Source organism: Oncorhynchus keta, chromosome 37, assembly GCF_023373465.1.
Source record: "Oncorhynchus keta strain PuntledgeMale-10-30-2019 chromosome 37, Oket_V2, whole genome shotgun sequence".
Lineage (NCBI taxonomy): Eukaryota > Metazoa > Chordata > Actinopteri > Salmoniformes > Salmonidae > Oncorhynchus > Oncorhynchus keta.
This window is the reverse complement of record NC_068457.1, coordinates 28,991,530-29,013,119: the sequence shown is the minus strand read 5'-3', so window position 1 is coordinate 29,013,119 and position 21,590 is coordinate 28,991,530. Positions and strand designations below refer to the sequence as shown.

The window sequence follows — 21,590 nt, the reverse complement described above, 5'->3', positions numbered from 1 at the left end:
CTTTCCACCACCATATTCTGTCCACCATATTTCTTATACCAGTCATTTCCTTTCAAATCAGTGAAGGGAAGTGAACAAGTGCACACTCTGGGAGGAAGGAGAGATAATTGGGACACCTCACTGTACCAGGACCCTAGAAACCATCGTTCCTAGGAAACTATGCAATAGTCTGTTTCTCTCTCTTCTCTACTTACCCCCACCTCCCTGTTACAGATCAACTAAACAGTCCCTGCTACAGATCAACTAAACAGTCCCTGCTACACATCAACTAAACAGTCCTTGTCACAGATCAAATAAACAGTCCCTGCTACAGATCAACTAAACAGTCCCTGCTACAGATCAACTAAACAGTCCCTGCTACACATCAACTAAACAGTCCTTGTTACAGATCAACTAAACAGTCCTTGTTACAGATCAACTAAACAGTCCCTGCTACAGATCAACTAAACAGTCCTTGTTACAGATCAACTAAACAGTCCCTGCTACAGATCAACTAGACAGTCCTTGTTACAGATCAACTAAACAGTCCCTGCTACACATCAACTAAACAGTCTTTGTTACAGATCAACTAAACAGTCCCTGTTACAGATCAACTAAACAGTCCCTGCTACAGATCAACTAAACAGTCCCTGTTACAGATCAACCTGTTACAGATCAACTAAACAGTCCTTGTTACAGATCAACTAAACAGTCCCTGCTACACATCAACTAAACAGTCCCTGCTACAGATCAACTAAACAGTCCCTGTTACAGATCAACCTGTTACAGATCAACTAAACAGTCCTTGTTACAGATCAACTAAACAGTCCTTGTTACAGATCAACTAAACAGTCCTTGTTACACATCAACTAAACAGTCCTTGTTACACATCAACTAAACAGTCCTTGTTACACATCAACTAAACAGTCCTTGTTACACATCAACTAAACAGTCCCTGCTACACATCAACTAAACAGTCCCTGTTATAGATCAACTAAACAGTCCCTGCTACACATCAACTAAACAGTCCCTGTTATAGATCAACTAAACAGTCCCTGCTACACATCAACTAGACAGTCCTTGTTACAGATCAACTAAACAGTCCCTGCTACACATCAACTAAACAGTCCTTGTTACAGATCAACTAAACAGTCCTTGTTACAGATCAACTAAACAGTCCTTGTTACAGATCAACTAAACAGTCCCTGTTACACATCAACTACACAGTCCCTGTTACACATCAACTAAACAGTCCCTGCTACACATCAACTACACAGTCCCTGTTACACATCAACTACACAGTCCCTGCTACAGATCAACTACACAGTCCTTGTTACAGATCAATCTGTTATAGATCAGGTACTACTATAGATCAGGTTATAGTAGTACAGAGATGGTAGAGATTGTTATAGTACAGAGATGGTAGAGGTTATAGTACAGAGATGGTAGAGGTTATAGTACAGAGATGATAGAGGTTATAGTACAGAGATGATAGAGGTTATAGTACAGAGATGATAGAGGTTACAGTACAGAGATGGTAGAGGTTATAGTACAGAGATGGTAGAGGTTATAGTACAGAGATGGTAGAGGTTATAGTACAGAGATGGTAGAGGTTATAGTACAGAGATGGTAGGAGGTACAGAGATGGTAGAGGTTATAGTACAGAGATGGTAGAGGTTACAGTACAGAGATGGTAGAGGTTACAGTACAGAGATGGTAGAGGTTACAGTACAGAGATGGTAGAGGTTATAGTACAGAGATGGTAGAGGTTATAGTACAGAGATGGTAGAGGTTATAGTACAGAGATGGTAGAGGTTGTTATAGTACAGAGATGGTTGAGGTTATAGTACAGAGACGGTAGAGGTTATAGTACAGAGATGATAGAGGTTATAGTACAGAGATGGTAGAGGTTATAGTAGTACAGAGATGGTAGAGGTTATAGTAGTACAGAGATGGTAGAGGTTATAGTACGGAGATGGTAGAGGTTATAGTACAGAGATGGTTGAGGTTATAGTACAGAGATGGTTGAGGTTATAGTACAGAGATGGTTGAGGTTATAGTACAGAGATGGTAGAGGTTATAGTACAGAGATGGTAGAGGTTATAGTACAGAGATGGTAGAGGTTATAGTACAGAGATGGTAGAGGTTATAGTACAGAGATGAGAGGTTATAGTACAGAGATGAGAGGTTATAGTACAGAGATGGTAGAGGTTATAGTACAGAGATGGTAGAGGTTATAGTACAGAGATGGTAGAGGTTATAGTACAGAGATGGTAGAGGTTATAGTACAGAGATGGTAGAGGTTATAGTACAGAGATGGTAGAGGTTATAGTACAGAGATAGAGGTTATAGTACAGAGATGGTAGAGGTTATAGTACAGAGATGGTAGAGGTTATAGTACAGAGATGGTAGAGGTTATAGTACAGAGATGGTTATAGTACAGAGATGGTAGAGGTTATAGTACAGAGGTTATAGTACAGAGATGGTAGAGGTTATAGTACAGAGATGTAGAGGTTATAGTACAGAGATGGTAGAGTTATAGTACAGAGATGGTAGAGGTTATAGTACAGAGATGGTAGAGGTTATAGTACAGAGATGGTAGAGATGGATTAGAGGTTATAGTACAGGAGATGGTACAGAGAGGTTATAGTACAGAGATGGTAGAGGTTATAGTACAGAGATGAGAGGTTATAGTACAGAGATGGTAGTTAGAGGTTATAGTACAGAGATGGTAGAGGTTAGAGGTTATAGTACAGAGATGGTAGAGGTTATAGTACAGAGATAGAGGTTATAGTACAGAGATGGTAGAGGTTATAGTACAGAGATATAGTACAGAGATGGTAGAGGTTATAGTACAGAGAGATGGTAGAGGATGGTTATAGTACAGAGATGGTAGAGGTTATAGTACAGAGATGGTAGAGGTTATAGTACAGAGATGGTAGAGGTTATAGTACAGAGATGGTAGAGGTTATAGTACAGAGATGGTAGAGGTTATAGTACAGAGATGGTAGAGGTTATAGTACAGAGATGGTAGAGGTTATAGTACAGAGATGTAGAGGTTATAGTACAGAGATGGTAGAGGTTATAGTACAGAGATGGTAGAGGTTATAGTACAGAGATGGTAGAGGTTATAGTACAGAGATGGTAGAGGTTATAGTACAGAGATGGTAGAGGTTATAGTACAGAGATGGTAGAGGTTATAGTACAGAGATGGTAGAGGTTATAGTACAGAGATGGTAGAGGTTATAGTACAGAGATGGTAGAGGTTATAGTACAGAGATGGTAGAGGTTGTTATAGTACAGAGATGGTAGAGGTTATAGTACAGAGATGGTAGAGGTTATAGTACAGAGATGATAGAGGTTGTTATAGTGTAGAGATGGTAGAGGTTATAGTACAGAAATGATAGAGGTTATAGTATAGAGATGGTAGAGGTTATAGTACAGAGATGGTAGAGATTGTTATAGTACAGAGATGGTAGAGATTATAGTACAGAGATGGTAGAGGTTGTTATAGTACAGAGATGATAGAGGTTATAGTACAGAGATGATAGAGGTTATAGTACAGAGATGATAGAGGTTATAGTACAGAGATGGTAGAGGTTATAGTACAGAGATGATAGAGGTTGTTATAGTGTAGAGATGGTAGAGGTTATAGTAGTACAGAGATGGTAGAGGTTGTCATAGTACAAAGATGGCCGAGGTTAGTAAGCCCTATCACAGGATGTTTCCGTCACAAAAATACAATCTAGATTATATTTCTATGTTCCCTGTTCTGTCCTGAGAACAAAGCTAGGCCCTTATGTTTCCCTACAGAGCAGAGAGAGCAGCGAATGCAGGGCCATCAGGCCTCATTGTGGACATCAGAACTCTGAGGAGGTTGGTTTGGGACCGGACGACCCGCCCGGAGCTCAGAGGGGTTCTGGAGAGCCTGCTCCACTACCTAACCCAGGACCTGCCCGGCCGGAGCCCCACCGCGAGGCCCCCTGAGAGGTTAGGGCTGGAGGTCAGTGTGGGGTTGGAGGTGCCCCAGTTCAGCAGGTGTGGAGGTCGACCAGCAGGGAGCGACGTCTCAAGACGCCTCACCTCCTTCCAGCTTCTCCAGGCCAAGTTCCTGAGGAACACCCCCAACCCTCCGCTCACTCACCGCCGGGAGGTGGGGGCCCTGGCACTATCCTCCAGAGGGGGTGGAGGGGGAGGCTGTGGGAGCCAGAGGCATGGCAGAGAGACCCCTAGTGGACAGGTTGAGGGCTGCATTCCCAAAACAGGACGTGGAGTGAGAAAGGGGAACACTGTTAAGGATGTGCTGGCCAGGTTTGCCGCAGCAACGCAGAAAGAGAGGGGAGGGGCCACACAGGGGGGAGGAGCGTCGAAAAGACCCCGACCGATCGGCAAGGGGCAGCTACTGTCTGCCATAATGGACAAGTTTGAAACCATGGCGACGGTGCACCGGGGAAGTGACGTCAGTTGCCAGAGGAAAAGCTCCTCTCCTGGTACCAGCTCATCTGGACGTGTCAATGAATTGGTGAGTCGTCAGGAAGAACAGGGACAACAGTGCTTAGGTCAACCAGGTCAACCCGTCAAAGGTCAGAGTTCAGTGAAGCAACAGGTTAAGAGTAAAGGCTGGGGACAGCAGAGGAAAGAGAACCCCTATGGAGTACAGGAAGGAGATAGAGGATCAGAGAAGACAGTAGCTGGTCTGAATCAGAAGGTGAAAGGTCACTCTGTAGTCAATAAGCAGATAAGGGCTCCAGGTTCAGATCAAGAAGCTGAAGGTCAGATTCAGGATTCAATTAAGGAGGTAGAAGTTTGGGGTGCTAATCAACAGGTAAAGACTCTGGGTACGAACCAACAGGTAGAGACTCTGGGTACGAACCAACAGGTAGAGACTCTGGGTACGAACCAACAGGTAGAGACTCTGGGTACGAACCAACAGGTAGAGACTCTGGGTACGAACCGAGAACAGATTGTGAGCTCAGGTCAAAGACGAGAAGGCCATGGTTCAGAATTTAACAAGGAGCTAAAGGCTCAGAGTAAAAACATTGAAGTTAAGGCTTCAGTGGGTCAGGAAGTGGTGGTACAGGCTTCACATCAGGAAAATCAGGATCCTGATCAAGACAGTGAAGTTGAAGTTTCAGGTCAGGAGGTCAAGGCACAGGTTACAGGTCAGGAGCACAAGGCACGGGTTATAGGTCAGGATGTCAAGGCACAGGTTTCAGATAGGGAATTAAAGGTACAGGTCTTAGGTCAGGAGCTCAGCTATGTGCAGGTAGAGCTGCTCTGCTCTGCTGCAGTGGTCCAGTGGTCTCCCCCAGCACCCCAGGTAGGGATACCTGAGGTAGAGGCCTTGCAGTCTGGGTACCTGGCAACGCTGCTCCCTTGTCCTCCTGTGTGGGCACTAGCTTCCTCTGTGAATCCACCAGCACAGAAATACTCAGGGTTAGGGTTCAAAACCAGGACCCTGGAAGGCTCACATCTCTCCTACCCCTGTAGAAAACAGTACATGGATCCACCCCAACCCCAGTCCACCCAGAGAGGCCAGCCCAGATACCCCATCCCTAGGAGGGCCCACGGCTCAGAATCAGAACCATCAGAACTGGGCCAGGCCCATAATGCCAGCCTCTCACCCCCACCTTCTGAATCTACAACCCCTGATGTCATGACCTCTGTCCCCACAACCCCTGATCTTGACCTTTGCTTCCTGCCATCAGCGCCCACAATGTTCAACCAGGAGCACCGCCCACATGAAGCCAAACAGGAAGTAAATGTCCCCATGGCACTGCAAAGTGGGGAGGGGGAGGTGACATATCAGGAGGGGGAGGGGCAGGGTTGCGCTGTGATGTCACACAAAGATGATGTCATCACTATGCGTGGTTCGAATGTTGCAGAGCCAGAAAGACTACAGACAGAAAAGCAGGAGAGACCAAAGTACAGGACGTTAAACTACAGCGACCCTTCTGCCAAACTGATTCATAAACCCAGAATCATCCGATTCACAGATACCTTTCATTTCTAAGTCACTCGTCCACTCACTCTGACTTCAGTGATGCGTCCATCTGTGAAGGATAAAAACCTTCAGAACTTTTCTCTCTCCTCACAGTGAAACACGATACACCTTCAAGGTCATGTCAGCTATCCCATGTGTTGCTGTCCTCTGAAAGCCGTGGGGTTGCAGGAAGCAGCCTACCCTCTACGTGTGGTGATTACTCAGAAGCTGTGTAATGCTCTAAGTAGAGTAGCGTGTGTGTGTGTGTGTGTGTGTGTGTGTGTGTGTGTGTGTGTGTGTGTGTGTGTGTGTGTGTCGTCCGTACTGTAACAGTGGAAAGACAAACAGAACAGTGGTGTTAAACATTGACTAAGCCTAAATCTTTAGAATGGGATTTTCGTGGAAAACAATGTGAAGCAATAATATCAGGACTTAAAACTGTAGCTATGACAACCGAGTCAAACGAACCTCTGCTCTTTATCAGATTAAAGAAACTCAATCCCTTATCTTGTAGTTGTTGTATTGTTGACGTTGTGATCAATCTGAAACAGTTGTACTGTTCCCTTCTAATCAACCTTTCATTCATTAGCCGGTTTGAGTTATAGCTCTACTGACCTTGGCGTATCTCTACTCTCCCGAAGGCTCGTGACTATTGTCGTTATCACGAGTAAACCGGAACTAAAGCGCCATACATTTAATTTAATGTCATCAGAATAATCTCAGAGATCAGGGACATATTTGGCCGCGACATGTATCAATGAAGTTTTACAAGAGAATCTTTGTTCAAATGTTGACCCCCAGAGGGTTCATTTTTTTTCTGGAATGTTCCAAGGTGACAGATACACCCACACAGGTTGTTTGTGTGCCAGCTAGATGTTCTACAACCACAACACGGTAAATGTGCCCTCACTGCCAGTGTTTTGGCTACAGACATGGACTATGACCTGGGGAAATAACCCACTTATCTCATACTATTCACACTAGTCGCCTTTCACTGACGGGTGGAAAAACAGCCCTACACACACTATTTTTGTGCTAAGAAATGGACGATGTGCACTTGTATTGATGGGTTATGCTCAAACACACAAAGACATACATTTGTTTCTGGAAGAAGAAAAATAAACTGTATATAAGGATATGACCTTAGATTCATACTAATTTGAAGATGTAGCTACTTCAAATATTAATTTCAGAATTTTAACAGAGTTTTTTTTTTTTACAATGATTTGTGTCATGGTATGTGTGATGCATGACGTCATCTACTGTAAAAATCACCTGCCAGGGGGAGTGGCTAAAGGTAAGCGTCAGAAGGGTTTCCCTATTCCTTCATCATGACGTGGCATTGTGGACATTTTGTAAACCTAGTATATTACGAGGTAAAATGTGATGTGATTATATATAATCGAATAGGTTTGTTATTTCATCGCTGATCGTTTTTGCGTACCTAGAATATTTATGAGAGGGCGGTTCTATTTCCCGCTCATGCTTGATTGACATGTGCCCCGAGGCTAAGCGGAGCTCGGGCACAGTCAGGCGTTCTACCTTTGAAAACATGGAAAGAAACCACCCGGCAGAGTCATAGACATTTCAATATATTTATTAATTATGGACCATGTTTCGAGACGCTGTGGAGTCAGCCGATCGCGTTTAACATAGTTGATACCAGATTGCGGTTGCTCTCCAGTTTCAGCCACCAAAGTAAAAATCCAGGTGCATAAACGGGTTTCTCTCTTCCAGATAGGATGAAAGATCGAGACACTTTTACTCTCCTCTTCCAGCTAAATTAGCTTGTGCCTCGGGTGGGTCAATACAACTCTCCGTTGTTTGACTGTCTGGGACATCGAGTGACTCTTCGACTGTCCCTGATCGGCATCCGAGTCCACGCCTGGGACTTGCAGTTGTGGGACTCGCTTCATGGAGAGAGCAGCGATACCGTTTCAACTTTTGGACTACAGAATAGCCTACTGCGATTAACTACGCGTTTAGGCCACATTTCCACGGCATATTTTGGAATATATTTGGGTTCACTCATGGAAAAGAAAAACAACAAAGCGAACAGGCTTCGCTCGCCGCAACTTCGCAGCCTGAACCCAACTATCAACTCTCCTCCCAGCGGCAGCAGCGCCAAAGAGAGAGTGCACAGGTAGTCACTCTTTATAACCTGCAAAAGTTACATGCCAACTTAACAAACTAGCTGGCTACGAAGCTTTGCATATTTTTGCCCGTCCCTATCACCATACACCTGACAGTTTAATGTTCTTAGCGTTAAACAAAAGTTAAACAATTTTAGGGAGAGTAATGTAAAAACAAAACAAAAAAATGGCCAACGCGAGCTAGTCAATCTGGCTAACGACAAAAACCACGGCAGGTTGTTGTACTTGTGTTTTGCAAAGCTGCCCCATACAGTAGTTCGCTAGCGACGTTGATGTGTTGAGAATGAGAGGACTGTTGGACTCCGTCCTTCGTAATGGCATGTGCACTATTCCAAGCTGCCTCACAGCCTCCACCCGACACCCCGTCCCCCACCATGGAGATTACACACGTTTTAGTAGCTAGTCACACGTGTTGTGCTCTATGCACAGGAGTCCTCCGCTGTTGGGAACATTTAAACACAGTGTAATCGATGGACATTGCTGGCTGGGACAAGTTCCCAACCAAAACATTAGGCTGTCAGTGCAACGCGTTGTTGAAGTTCACTGAGGCTTTTTAGGTTGTATCTTTTTCTACATGATCGGGTTACACGTTGTGGCCACCAAGGTGATTATAGTTTAGTGTTTTTATTTCTATTAGTTAAAACATACATCATGATTTAAAAAATATTTGTATTTATACTAGTTTGTTTTGGAGTAAAATATAATCGTTTTTTAGTTTTTCTAACTTTTTTTTAATGTTTTAGTTTACTATAATAACATTGGTTGTCTCTCAGGGCTCATTCTTCCTCTCCTTTCCTCCTCCTCCTCCTTCCTTTCCACAGTGTGGTTTTACTCAACCACTTCTCAGTATTCAAGGGGGAAAATCCCATCAGGTCACTAATCCACATGATATCATTGCTCTAAGATCTTATTAAATCTAGTCCTGCTGAATGGAGAATGTGTCTGGTCTTATAAAGGGCCAGTGTGTGTCCAGATTCCATAGCAAACAACAGATTCCCAAACATACTACTTCTACTCACCAGTCTCACTACGCTCGTCGCTCACTATCCCCTTTAGATTGACTTAGTTTCTGACTCCTGCTAGGTAGACTCCGTATGGCTGTGACTCTGTTTCAGTGTGGACTCCGTTTGGCTGTGACTCTGTTTGGCTGTGACTTTGTTTCAGTGTGGACTCCGTTTGGCTGTGACTCTGTTTGGCTGTGACTCTGTTTGGCTGTGACTCTGTTTGGCTGTGACTTTGTTTGGCTGTGACTCTGTTTCAGTGTGGACTCCGTTTGGCTGTGACTCTGTTTCAGTGTGGACTCCGTATGGCTGTGACTCTTTTTCAGTGTGGACTCCGTATGGCTGTGACTCTGTTTGGCTGTGACTCTGTTTGGCTGTGACTCCGTTTGGCTGTGACTCTGTTTCAGTGTGGACTCCGTTTGGCTGTGACTCTGTTTCAGTGTGGACTCTGTTTGGCTGTGACTCTGTTTCAGTGTGGACTCCGTTTGGCTGTGACTCTGTTTGGCTGTGACTCTGTTTGGCTGTGACTCTGTTTCATTGTGGACTCCGTTTGGCTGTGACTCTGTTTCAGTGTGGACTCCGTATGGCTGTGACTCTGTTTCAGTGTGGACTCCGTTTGGCTGTGACTCTGTTTCAGTGTGGACTCCGTTTGGCTGCGACTCTGTTTCAGTGTGGACTCCGTTTGGCTGTGACTGTTTCAGTGTGGACTCCGTTTGGCTGTGACTGTTTCAGTGTGGACTCCGTTTGGCTGTGACTGTTTCAGTGTGGACTCCGGTTGGCTGTGACTCTGTTTCAGTGTGGACTCCGGTTGGCTGTGACTCTGTTTCAGTGTGGACTCCGTTTGGCTGTGACTCTGTTTCAGTGTGGACTCCGTTTGGCTGTGACTCTGTTTCAGTGTGGACTCCGTTTGGCTGTGACTCTGTTTCAGTGTGGACTCCGTTTGGCTGTGACTCTGTTTCAGTGTGGACTCCGTTTGGCTGTGACTCTGTTTCAGTGTGGACCCGTTTGGCTGTGACTCCGTTTGGCTGTGACTCTGTTTCAATGTGGACTCCGTATGGCTGTGACTCTGTTTCAGTGTGGACCCGTATGGCTTTGAGCGGTTGGAGGACTTTGACTATGAGTCGTATGAGGAGTTGATGTCAGAGTACCTGGCCGTGCTCACCAGGAGGTCCATCAGATGGTCCAGGCTGTTGCAGGGACGGGGACGACTGGAGAAGAGCATCAAGGGTGAGTGGGACTTCATCGGAGCCAGAGCATAAAATAAACTATTTATATATATATTTTTCTGCTAAAACGACACCAACAAAACACAAAAAAACAGATGAACATTGTAATGTCTCTAAAACAATACATCTAAGAAGTAATGTGGCATTTTGTTTAATTAGATTTTTTTGTATCCCAAGTCTATTAACTAAAATATTACAGATTAAACAAAAATGTTCACCTGCCCCATTTTAAGGGCGGGAGGTTACCGTGGTAGCCCAACTCGAGTCATGTTTGTGCCTGTGAGATTGAGTCTTGACTAGTAGAAGCATTGTCTTCTCTAACCAGGCTGGTTGACAGAATGCCAAGAGTGTGCAATGCTGTCCTCATGGCAAAGATGCAACTTTTCTACTTTGAAGAATCTGAAAAATAAAATATATTTTCATTTGTTTGACACACTTTGTTTGTGGTTACGACATGATTCTTCCATATGTGATATTTTATCATAGTTCTGATGTCTTCACTATTATTCTACAATGTAGAAAAAATAAAGAGAAACCCTTGAATGAGTCGGTGTCCAAGCTTGTGACTGGTTCTGTATTTTATTATTTTTAATTTTGATTTGTAAATATGTTATTTAAAAATAACAAAAATAAAAAATATATTTTCCCTTAACCCTACCACCCCTCCCCCAAGTGGGGTAAACAAATGGACAATACTTAGGCTACCACTTCCAGCTTATACGTTTGGCAGGTGTTCACGTCAAGTGTGTGTGTGTGTGTGTGTGTGTGTGTGTGTGTGTGTGTGTGTGTGAGAGAGAGAGAGCGGAAAAGAGACTTAAGTTGTATCACTGACTTATGAAGCACTCCCACAGTGAAGCGGTATGTGCGTAAGGGCGTGCCCAACGAGCACCGAGGGTTGGTCTGGATGTCAGCCAGCGGGGCCCAGGAGCACCTGGAGAAGAACCCAGGATACTATCACTCTCTACTGGACACTACGAAGCAACAACACGACCCCAAGCTGGTAGACTCCATACGCACAGGTTAGCTAATATACCTCATCACAGGTTAGCTAATATACCTCATCACGGGTTAGCTGATATAGATCATCATGGGTTAGCTAATATAGATCATCATGGGTTAGCTAATATAGATCATCATGGGTTAGCTAATATACCTCATCACGGGTTAGCTGATATAGATCATCATGGGTTAGCTAATATACCTCATCACAGGTTAGCTAATATACCTCATCACGGGTTAGCTAATATAGATCATCATGGGTTAGCTAATATACCTCATCACGGGTTAGCTAATATAGATCATCATGGGTTAGCTAATATAGATCATCATGGGTTAGCTGATATAGATCATCATGGGTTAGCTGATATAGATCATCATGGGTTAGCTGATATAGATCATCATGGGTTAGCTGATATAGATCATCATGGGTTAGCTGATATAGATCATCATGGGTTAGCATCATGGGTTAGCTGATATAGATCATCATGGGTTGATATAGATCATCATGGGTTAGCTGATATAGATCATCATGGGTTAGCTGATATAGATCATCATGGGTTAGCTGATATAGATCATCATGGGTTAGCTGATATAGATCATCATGGGTTAGATCATGGGTTCTGATATAGATCATCATGGGGTGATATAGATCATCATGGGTTGATATAGATCATCATGGGGGTTATATCATCATGGGTTATATAGATCATCATGGGTTAGCTGATATAGATCATCATGGGTTAACTGATATAGATCATCATGGGTTAGCTGATATATATCATCACGGGTTAGCTGATATAGATCATCATGGGTTAGCTAATATAGATCATCATGGGTTAGCTGATATAGATCATCATGGGTTAGCTGATATAGATCATCATGGGTTAGCTGATATAGATCATCATGGGTTAGCTGATATAGATCATCATGGGTTAGCTGATATAGATCATCATGGGTTAGCTGATATAGATCATCATGGGTTAGCTGATATAGATCATCATGGGTTAGCTGATATAGATCATCACGGGTTAGCTGATATAGATCATCACGGGTTAGCTGATATAGATCATCATGGGTTAGCTGATATAGATCATCATGGGTTAGCTGATATAGATCATCATGGGTTAGCTGATATAGATCATCATGGGTTAGCTGATATAGATCATCATGGGTTAGCTGATATAGATCATCACGGGTTAGCTGATATAGATCATCATGGGTTAGCTGATATAGATCATCATGGGTTAACCGATATACACCTGAACACGGGAGCTTGACCTCTGAGATATGTCTCTCTGTCTGTACTCTGCCTTGACAAATAGCAGAAAGGGTTAGAGATGTTTAGAGTTGGCGGCAGGTTATTTTTTGGTAGTGATTCTAACCACCTGTCTCCCTGGCAGACCTGAACAGAACCTTTCCTGACAACATTCAGTTCCGCAAGACGTCCAACCCATGTCTCCAGAAAACCCTGTACAACGTGCTGCTAGCGTACGGACACCACAACCCAGCTGTGGGCTACTGTCAAGTACGTTTACCCTGTTACACCTGGCGGTTCTTTGTTTGCATCCCAAATGACCCCTATATAATGCACTACTTTAGACCAGGGCCCTATCCCCTATATAATGCACTACTTTAGACCAGGGCCCTATCCCCTATATAATGCACTACTTTAGACCAGGGCCCTATCCCCTATATAATGCACTACTTTAGACCAGGGCCCTATCCCCTATATAATGCACTACTTTAGACCAGGGCCCTATCCCCTATATAATGCACTACTTTAGACCAGGGCCCTATTCCCTATATAATGCACTACTTTAGACCAGAGTCCACAGGCAGCCTCAGATTCCACTTTACAGGCTCAGTCACCTTTTACAACTTTACTACAGTGGTCCTCAACTCCAGTCCTCTACTACAGTGGTCCTCAACTCCAGTCCTCTACTACAGTGGTCCTCAACTCCAGTCCTCTACTACAGTGGTCCTCAACTCCAGTCCTCTACTACAGTGGTTCCCACCTCCAGTCCTCTACTACAGTGGTCCTCAACTCCAGTCCTCTACTGCAGTGGTCCTCAACTCCAGTCCTCTACTACAGTGGTCCTCAACTCCAGTCCTCTACTGCAGTGGTCCTCAACTCCAGTCCTCTACTGCAGTGGTCCTCAACTCCAGTCCTCTACTACAGTGGTCCTCAACTCCAGTCCTCTACTGCAGTGGTCCTCAACTCCAGTCCTCTACTGCAGTGGTTCCCACCTCCAGTCCTCTACTACAGTGGTTCCCAACTCCAGTCCTCTACTACAGTGGTTCCCAACTCCAGTCCTCTACTACAGTGGTTCCCAACTCCAGTCCTCTACTACAGTGGTTCCCACCTCCAGTCCTCTACTACAGTGGTCCTCAACTCCAGTCCTCTACTGCAGTGGTCCTCAACTCCAGTCCTCTACTGCAGTGGTCCTCAACTCCAGTCCTCTACTGCAGTGGTCCTCAACTCCAGTCCTCTACTACAGTGGTTCCCAACTCCAGTCCTCTACTACAGTGGTTCCCAACTCCAGTCCTCTACTACAGTGGTTCCCACCTCCAGTCCTCTACTACAGTGGTCCTCAACTCCAGTCCTCTACTGCAGTGGTCCTCAACTCCAGTCCTCTACTGCAGTGGTCCTCAACTCCAGTCCTCTACTACAGTGGTCCTCAACTCCAGTCCTCTACTGCAGTGGTCCTCAACTCCAGTCCTCTACTGCAGTGGTTCCCACCTCCAGTCCTCTACTACAGTGGTTCCCAACTCCAGTCCTCTACTACAGTGGTTCCCAACTCCAGTCCTCTACTACAGTGGTTCCCAACTCCAGTCCTCTACTACAGTGGTTCCCACCTCCAGTCCTCTACTACAGTGGTTCCCACCTCCAGTCCTCTACTACAGTGGTTCCCACCTCCAGTCCTCTACTACAGTGGTTCCCACCTCCAGTCCTCTACTACAGTGGTTCCCACCTCCAGTCCTCTACTACAGTGGTTCCCACCTCCAGTCCTCTACTACAGTGGTTCCCACCTCCAGTCCTCCAGGACCCCCAACACATTATTATTGTAGCCCCGGACCATCAACCTGATTGAGTTGGATCAGGGGGTCCTGGAAGACTGGAGTTGGGAAACACTGTTCTACTGTTTCTCAGCCCTCACTGCTACTGCACTGTGTTCACAGTGCCCCCTGTGGCTGGTCCAGGCATTACCTGCTCGCCTTTTCAGGAATCCCAACCCTTCCTCGATCATTCAATCAGCTTTTGTTCCTAAATGGGAATTCTATAGTTGGAACGGCATGTTGAATAGACAAGGCTACTGTGTGTGATTTGATAGGGGGATTTTCAGCCTTTTGCAATGCAAAGAGGCAGCATTATGGCTGAAGGTTTGGTGTGTGTACAGTCAGTCCTTCTCTCTGTCTCCCGCTCATATTGGCAGCTTTTCTGTTTATTAGTCTTTTTGACTATCAAACACACGTTAAATCACCTCAATCCCAATAGTTACTTATTAGAGACTGTATTTTTACCATGGGCCCTGGTCAAAAGTAGTGCACTATATAGGGAATAGGACTCTGGTCAAAAGTAGTGCACTATATAGGGCCCTGGTCTAAAGTAGTGCACTATATAGGGCCCTGGTCTAAAGTAGTGCACTATATAGGGCCCTGGTCTAAAGTAGTGCACTATATAGGGCCCTGGTCTAAAGTAGTGCACAATATAGGGCCCTGGTCTAAAGTAGTGCACTATATAGGGAATAGGGTGCCATTTGGGATGCTTAGTGTATCTCTGGCCACCTGTTCATCTCTCCCTCTCTTTGAACTCATTCACCAGAATACAGACGTGTTCTCTCTCCCTCTTAGCAACAGGCTGTATTAGCAGGCAAAGGGGGGTGAGGGAGAGAGAGAGGGCTGTTGAATTAGAATGTATTGACCAGGGAGAGAGAGAGAGGGCTGTTGAATTAGAATGTATTGACCAGGGAGAGAGAGAGAGGGCTGTTGAATTAGAATGTATTGGCCAGGCAAAGGGAGAGAGAGAGAGGGCTGTTGAATTAGAATGTATTGACCAGGGAGAGAGAGAGAGGGCTGTTGAATTAGAATGTATTGACCAGGGAGAGAGAGAGAGGGCTGTTGAATTAGAATGTATTGACCAGGGAGAGAGAGAGAGGGCTGTTGAATTAGAATGTATTGGCCAGGCAAAGGGAGAGAGAGAGAGGGCTGTTGAATTAGAATGTATTGGCCAGGCAAAGGGAGAGAGAGAGAGGGCTGTTGAATTAGAATGTATTGGCCAGGCAAAGGGAGAGAGAGAGAGAGGGCTGTTGAATTAGAATGTATTGGCCAGGCAAAGGGAGAGAGAGAGGGCTGTTGAATTAGAATGTATTGGCCAGGCAAAGGGAGAGAGAGAGAGGGCTGTTGAATTAGAATGTATTGGCCAGGCAAAGGGAGAGAGAGAGGGCTGTTGAATTAGAATGTATTGGCCAGGCAAAGGGAGAGAGAGAGGGCTGTTGAATTAGAATGGGTTGGCCAGGCAAAGGGGGAGAGAGAGAGAGAGGGCTGTTGAATTAGAATGTATTGGCCAGGCAAAGGGAGAGAGAGAGAGGGCTGTTGAATTAGAATGTATTGACCAGGCAAAGGGAGAGAGAGAGAGGGCTGTTGAATTAGAATGTATTGACCAGGCAAAGGGAGAGAGAGAGAGAGAGGGCTGTTGAATTAGAATGTATTGACCAGGCAAAGGGAGAGAGAGAGAGAGGGCTGTTGAATTAGAATGGGTTGTGCCCCTCACTAAGCTGTCAAGAAGAGGATGTCAACAACCTCCAGACAACAACACCTTGAAAACACTGTTCTAACTATTAACAGTTTATTGTGGCTGAAATGCAATATTCATATGTATCTAATAACTGTCTTGTCTTCAGGGCATGAACTTCATCGCTGGGTACCTCATCATCATCACTAAAGATGAGGAGAAATCATTCTGGCTGATGGACGCTCTACTGGGCAGGATACTACCAGGTGTGTTTGTCTTCTCTCCCTGCCGTGGGTCTATGTATAACCCAGCGGAGGTCACATGGTCTTGAGCCTCGTTAAGACCCATGTCCCGTCACACGGAGGGGAGGGAGGGGGTAATCCTATGATGTCACACAGGAAATGACATCACGCCCTCAGCTCTCTACCTTGGCATAGTCGGGCTCCACTCTGACAAACAGGTGGATTTGATCTGAGATCACATTCGTCACTGAGTTGAGGGCTCATATCTTTGAGGTGTGTGTGTGTGTGTGTGTGTGTGTGTGTGTGTGTGTGTGTGTGTGTGTGTGTGTGTGTGTTCCTTGATGACAGTAAAAAACCAACAGTGTAATGAAAGGGACTGTTGATACTAAGTTGTGTGTCCTGTCTGTCTCCTGTCCAGACTACTACACCCCGGCCATGCTGGGTCTGAAGATGGACCAGGAGGTTTTAGGGGAGCTCGTGAGGACCAAAGCCCCAGTTGTATGGCAGGCCATGGGGCAACACAACGTCATGTGGACCCTGGTGGTCTCCAGGTGGTTCATCTGTCTCTACATAGACGTCCTGCCTGTAGAGGTGAGGGGGGAGGACTAGGGGTTTAGGGGGGGGATTAGGGATTTAGGGGAGGGGACTAGGGGTTTAGGGGAGGGACTAGGGGTTTAGGGGGAGGGGACTAGGGGTTAGGAGGGGGACTAGGGGTTTAGGGGAGGGACTAGGGGTTAGGGGAGGGACTAGGGGTTTAGGGGGAGGGGACTAGGGGTTAGGAGGGGGGACTAGGGGTTAGGAGGGGGACTAGGGGTTAGGGGAGGGACTAGGGGTTTAGGGGGAGGGACTAGGGGTTTAGGGGGAGGGACTAGGGGTTTAGGGGGAGGGACTAGGGGTTTAGGGGGAGGGACTTTGGCCTAATCTTTGTTGTTGTTGGAGTACTATTACTAAGTTGATGTAACTATTGAACATGTAAACATCCAGTCAGGTTTGGGTCCGTGATCTGTTGTAGAAGGGATATTAAATCATGTTTTATCAGAGACTCAGCTCCACAACAGGACTGAATCAGGTTTACAGGGCAGAATGGGAACTCAGCCCCACAACAGGACTGAATCAGGTTTACAGGGCAGAATGGGAACTCAGCCCCACTACAGGACTGCATCAGGTTTACAGGGCAGAATGGGAACTCAGCCCCACAACAGGACTGAATCAGATTTACAGGGCAGAGTGTGAACTCAGCCCCACAACAGGACTGAATCAGGTTTACAGGGCAGAGTGTGAACTCAGCCCCACTACAGGACTGAATCAGGTTTACAGGGCAGAGTGTGAACTCAGCCCCACAACAGGACTGAATCAGGTTTACAGGGCAGAGTGTGAACTCAGCCCCACTACAGGACTGAATCAGGTTTACAGGGCAGAGTGTGAACTCAGCTCCACAACAGGACTGGGTCAGGTTAACAGGGCAGAGTGTGAACTCAGCCCCACAACAGGACTGAATCAGATTTACAGGGCAGAGTGTGAACTCAGCCCCACAACAGGACTGAATCAGGTTTACAGGGCAGAGTGTGAACTCAGCCCCACTACAGGACTGAATCAGGTTTACAGGGCAGAGTGTGAACTCAGCTCCACAACAGGACTGGGTCAGGTTAACAGGGCAGAGTGTGAACTCAGCCCCACCACAGGACTGAATCAGGTTTACAGGGCAGAGTGTGAACTCAGCTCCACAACAGGACTGAATCAGGTTAACAGGGCAGAGTGTGAACTCAGCCTCACCACAGGACTGAATCAGGTTTACAGGGCAGAGTGTGAACTCAGCCCCACTACAGGACTGAATCAGGTTTACAGGGCAGAATGGGAACTCAGCCCCACCACAGGACTGAATCAGGTTTACAGGGCAGAATGGGAACTCAGCCCCACTACAGGACTGCATCAGGTTTACAGGGCAGAGTGTGAACTCAGCCCCACTACAGGACTGCATCAGGTTTACAGGGCAGAGTGTGAACTCAGCTCCACAACAGGACTGAATCAGGTTTACAGGGCAGAGTGTGAACTCGGCCCCACCACAGGACTGAATCAGGTTTACAGGGCAGAGTGTGAACTCAGCCCCACAACAGGACTGCATCAGGTTTACAGGGCAGAATGGGTTCTGTGTGTCAGGAGGTCAGTCTGCTGAGCTGAACTAAGTCAACTAAGAACAATCTTTACATATTTCATCACCATGCCTGGTGTCACTGTCTACCATCTCAGCTTGATGACCTGACTGTCCTGCGGCCCATTAAACCTGACTGTCCTGCGGCCCATTAAACCTGACTGTCCTGCGGCCCATTAAACCTGACTGTCCTGCGGCCCATTAAACCTGACTGTCCTGCGGCCCATTAAGCCCGACTGTCCTGCGGCCCATTAAACCTGACTGTCCTGCGGACCATTAAACCTGACTGTCCTGTGGCCCATTAAGCCCGACTGTCCTGTGGCCCATTAAGCCCGACTGTCCTGCGGCCCATTAAGCCCGACTGTCCTGTGGCCCATTAAGCCCGACTGTCCTGTGGCCCATTAAACCCGACTGTCCTGTGGCCCATTAAGCCTGACTCTCGTCTCTCTCCTTGGTTCTTGTCCTCAGACAGTTCTGCGTATCTGGGACTGTCTGTTCTACGAGGGTTCTAAGATTCTGTTCCGTGTGGCTCTGACGTTGATAAGGAACCAGCAGGCCGAGGTCCAACAGGCCGGTTCCCTGCCTGACGTCTGTGACTGCTTCAAACACATGACCAGAGGCCCCGATGTAGAGGACTGCCACACCTTTATGCAGGTACACACACACACACACACACTCTGAAATGAACATGTGTGTGGATGTGTTTTAACTTCTGGTCCCCACAAGAATAGCAAACAAACACAAATTTGACAAACTGGGGACATTTTGTTAGTCCCCATTAGGGGAAATGCTATTTCTAGGGGGTTTAGGGTTAAGGTTAGGGTTAGATATGTTTAGGGTTAGATATGTCTAGGGGGTTTTGTCTAGGGGGTTTAGGGTTAGATATGTCTAGGGGGTTTAGGGTTAAGGTTAGGGTTAGATATGTCTAGGGGGTTTAGGGTTAAGGTTAGGGTTAGATATGTCTAGGGGGTTTAGGGTTAAGGTTAGGGTTAGATATGTCTAGGGGGTTTAGGGTTAAGGTTAGGGTTAGATATGTCTAGGGGGTTTAGGGTTAAGGTTAGATATATGGGTTCCAGTTCGGGTAAATAGGATTTTGAGTGGGACTAAATTGTGTGTCCCCACAAGGTTAGCTGTACAAGACTGTGTGTGTGTGTGTGTGTGTGCGCACCATAATGATCCCTCTAATCCTTTGTCTTGCTGCTTTCCCAGAAAATCTTCACGGAACCCGGAAGCCTCTCCATGGCAACCATCACCAAGCTCCGGGAGACGTGTCGAGCACGCATCATCACTGAGGAGTCCTGACCCCATCCTCCTGACCTGTCAATCAAACACACTACACATTCCGGGCTGGGTCCCAACACTCCTTAATGGTCTCCTCTCCTCGGATCCTATCCCTCACTGTTGGGACAGTGTCCTAGACTGTTTTGTTACTCTTTAGCATGACTACCATGTATGGAGACTACCATGTAGCTATGTAGACTACCATGTATGGAGACTACCATGTAGCTATGTAGACTACCATGTATGGAGACTACCATGTAGCTGTGTAGACTACCATGTATGGAGACTACCATGTAGCTGTGTAGACTACCATGTATGGAGACTATAAGGTGTTACGAGTACCAGCAAATTGAATTAGTACCTATCCTGTGGGGGCACATGGTACAGGTTAAACATGAGCCTATCACAATAATTAACAACCAAGATGTCAATGAAACCTTTTGTCTATTACACTATTGTCATTACTGTATGAAAGTCACATGAAATAAAACATATTTAGCCAATGGACATGAAAACATAATAAGCTCAAATGAGGTGTGGTTTGGCAATTAAGTGACATTTTGAAAAATCAGATGATCGTCTTAATGACGCGAGGACAGCAGTGGACGATACCAGACTGATGTCGTCTTAATGACGCGCGGACAGCAGTGGACGATACCAGACTGATGTCGTCTTAATTACGCGCGGACAGCAGTGGACGATACCAGACTGATGTCGTCTTAATGACGCGCGGACAGCAGTGGACGATACCAGACTGATGTCGTCTTAATGACGCGCGGACAGCAGTGGACGATACCAGACTGATGTCGTCTTAATTACGCGCGGACAGCAGTGGACGATACCAGACTGATGTCGTCTTAATGAGTGGCGTCGCTGGGTGTCATTCATCAAACGGCGGCTGCACTGTAGAGATGCAGGAATTCAACATGAGTTTTAGTCCAGCGTAAGTGTTCATCTGCATGGGGGGAAACCAGCCCTGGACCTATTGGTTCATGTACACCTGAATGTACACATGTAGCTAGATAGTTACTGTAGCCCTGAATGTACACATGTAGCTAGATAGTTAATGTAGCCCTGAATGTACACATGTAGCTAGATAGTTAATGTAGACCTGAATGTAGTTAGATAGATGGAGTGTAATGTTAACTCACACCCTGCTAACTGAGGATTCCTTTGTGTCCCCCATATGGCACCCTATTCCAGACAAAAGTAGTGGAATAGGGCCCTGGTCTAAAATAGTGCACTATATAGGGAATAGGGCCCTGGTCTAAAATAGTGCACTATATAGGGAATAGGGCCCTGGTCTAAAATAGTGCAGTATATAGGGAATAGGGTGCCAATTGAGATGTAAGTCATGTGAGATTCATGTTGCTGACTGAAGCTCATCTTAACTGGAATAAACATTTATTTTAGAACAAGATTTGGATTCTATGACTTTGCACTTTTCTCCTCTGAGTGATGACATCACTGATGACGTTGGGAAGTCGACTTGAAGCGTCGTTGTACATGAATGATAGTGTCTGTTGTAGTGCACTAGAAACTAGCCTGATTCTCTGTTGTAGTGCACTAGAAACTAGCCTGATTCTCTGTTGTAGTGCACTAGAAACTAGCCTGATTCTCTGTTGTAGTGCACTAGAAACTAGCCTGATTCTCTGTTGTAGTGCACTAGAAACTAGCCTGATTCTCTGTTGTAGTGCACTAGAAACTAGCCTGATTCTCTGTTGTAGTGCACTAGAAACTAGCCTGATTCTCTGTTGTAGTGCACTAGAAACTAGCCTGATTCTCTGTTGTAGTGCACTAGAAACTAGCCTGATTCTCTGTTGTAGTGCACTAGAAACTAGCCTG

General features: G+C 45.8%; 2 protein-coding genes and 2 long non-coding RNA genes across 21 annotated transcripts; 2 read left to right on the top strand and 2 right to left on the bottom strand.

Moving 5' to 3' along the window:
* Positions 1 to 36: 36 nt before the first annotated feature.
* grtp1a (growth hormone regulated TBC protein 1a) lies at positions 37 to 21,165 on the top strand. Of its 15 annotated transcripts, none has more exons than XM_052500160.1 (8): positions 7,309 to 8,105; positions 10,192 to 10,343; positions 11,194 to 11,361; positions 12,742 to 12,866; positions 16,243 to 16,339; positions 16,734 to 16,906; positions 18,933 to 19,118; positions 19,674 to 21,165. In XM_052500160.1, the coding sequence occupies exons 1-8, from the start codon at positions 7,993 to 7,995 to the stop codon at positions 19,764 to 19,766; spliced, it is 1,107 nt and encodes a 368-aa protein (XP_052356120.1). In that variant the 5' UTR covers positions 7,309 to 7,992; the 3' UTR covers positions 19,767 to 21,165. The 15 variants fall into 15 exon arrangements, 5 of the variants coding, with proteins under 5 accessions (XP_052356122.1, XP_052356121.1, XP_052356123.1 ...); XM_052500164.1 differs by lacking the exon at positions 7,309 to 8,105 and adding an exon at positions 8,146 to 8,719; XM_052500162.1 differs by lacking the exons at positions 16,243 to 16,339; positions 16,734 to 16,906; positions 18,933 to 19,118; positions 19,674 to 21,165 and adding an exon at positions 14,014 to 15,223 and having other exon boundaries at positions 7,284 to 8,105.
* LOC127916862 (uncharacterized) lies at positions 9,266 to 10,147 on the bottom strand. Its single transcript, XR_008096364.1, has 3 exons — positions 10,118 to 10,147; positions 9,531 to 9,613; positions 9,266 to 9,415 (listed from the first exon to the last, which is right to left on the bottom strand). It is a non-coding gene; the product is annotated as an uncharacterized LOC127916862 (long non-coding RNA).
* LOC127916863 (uncharacterized) lies at positions 13,225 to 14,392 on the bottom strand. 4 transcript variants are annotated; one of them, XR_008096367.1, is made up of 5 exons: positions 14,256 to 14,392; positions 13,908 to 14,139; positions 13,589 to 13,791; positions 13,357 to 13,501; positions 13,225 to 13,298 (listed from the first exon to the last, which is right to left on the bottom strand). It is a non-coding gene; the product is annotated as an uncharacterized LOC127916863 (long non-coding RNA). The 4 variants fall into 4 exon arrangements; XR_008096366.1 differs by having other exon boundaries at positions 14,227 to 14,364; XR_008096368.1 differs by having other exon boundaries at positions 13,357 to 13,472; positions 14,227 to 14,364.
* Positions 17,238 to 18,926, top strand: LOC127916861 (uncharacterized). The gene is made up of 2 exons (XM_052500190.1): positions 17,238 to 17,576; positions 17,625 to 18,926. Exons 1-2 carry the CDS (start codon positions 17,343 to 17,345, stop codon positions 18,486 to 18,488), a joined length of 1,098 nt encoding a protein of 365 aa, XP_052356150.1. The 5' UTR covers positions 17,238 to 17,342; the 3' UTR covers positions 18,489 to 18,926.
* Positions 21,166 to 21,590: the final 425 nt, after the last annotated feature.

Coding starts and splice junctions, on each gene's coding strand:
- grtp1a (XM_052500160.1), top strand. CDS start 7,993: ATGGAAAAGAAAAACAACAAAGCGAACAGGCTTCGCTCGCCGCAACTT. Junction 12,867..16,242: donor CAGCTGTGGGCTACTGTCAA/GTACGTTTACCC, acceptor TCTTGTCTTCAG/GGCATGAACTTCATCGCTGG. Junction 16,907..18,932: donor TAGACGTCCTGCCTGTAGAG/GTGAGGGGGGAG, acceptor TCTTGTCCTCAG/ACAGTTCTGCGTATCTGGGA.
- LOC127916861 (XM_052500190.1), top strand. CDS start 17,343: ATGTTTTATCAGAGACTCAGCTCCACAACAGGACTGAATCAGGTTTAC. Junction 17,577..17,624: donor CCACAACAGGACTGAATCAG/GTTTACAGGGCA, acceptor GGACTGAATCAG/GTTTACAGGGCAGAGTGTGA.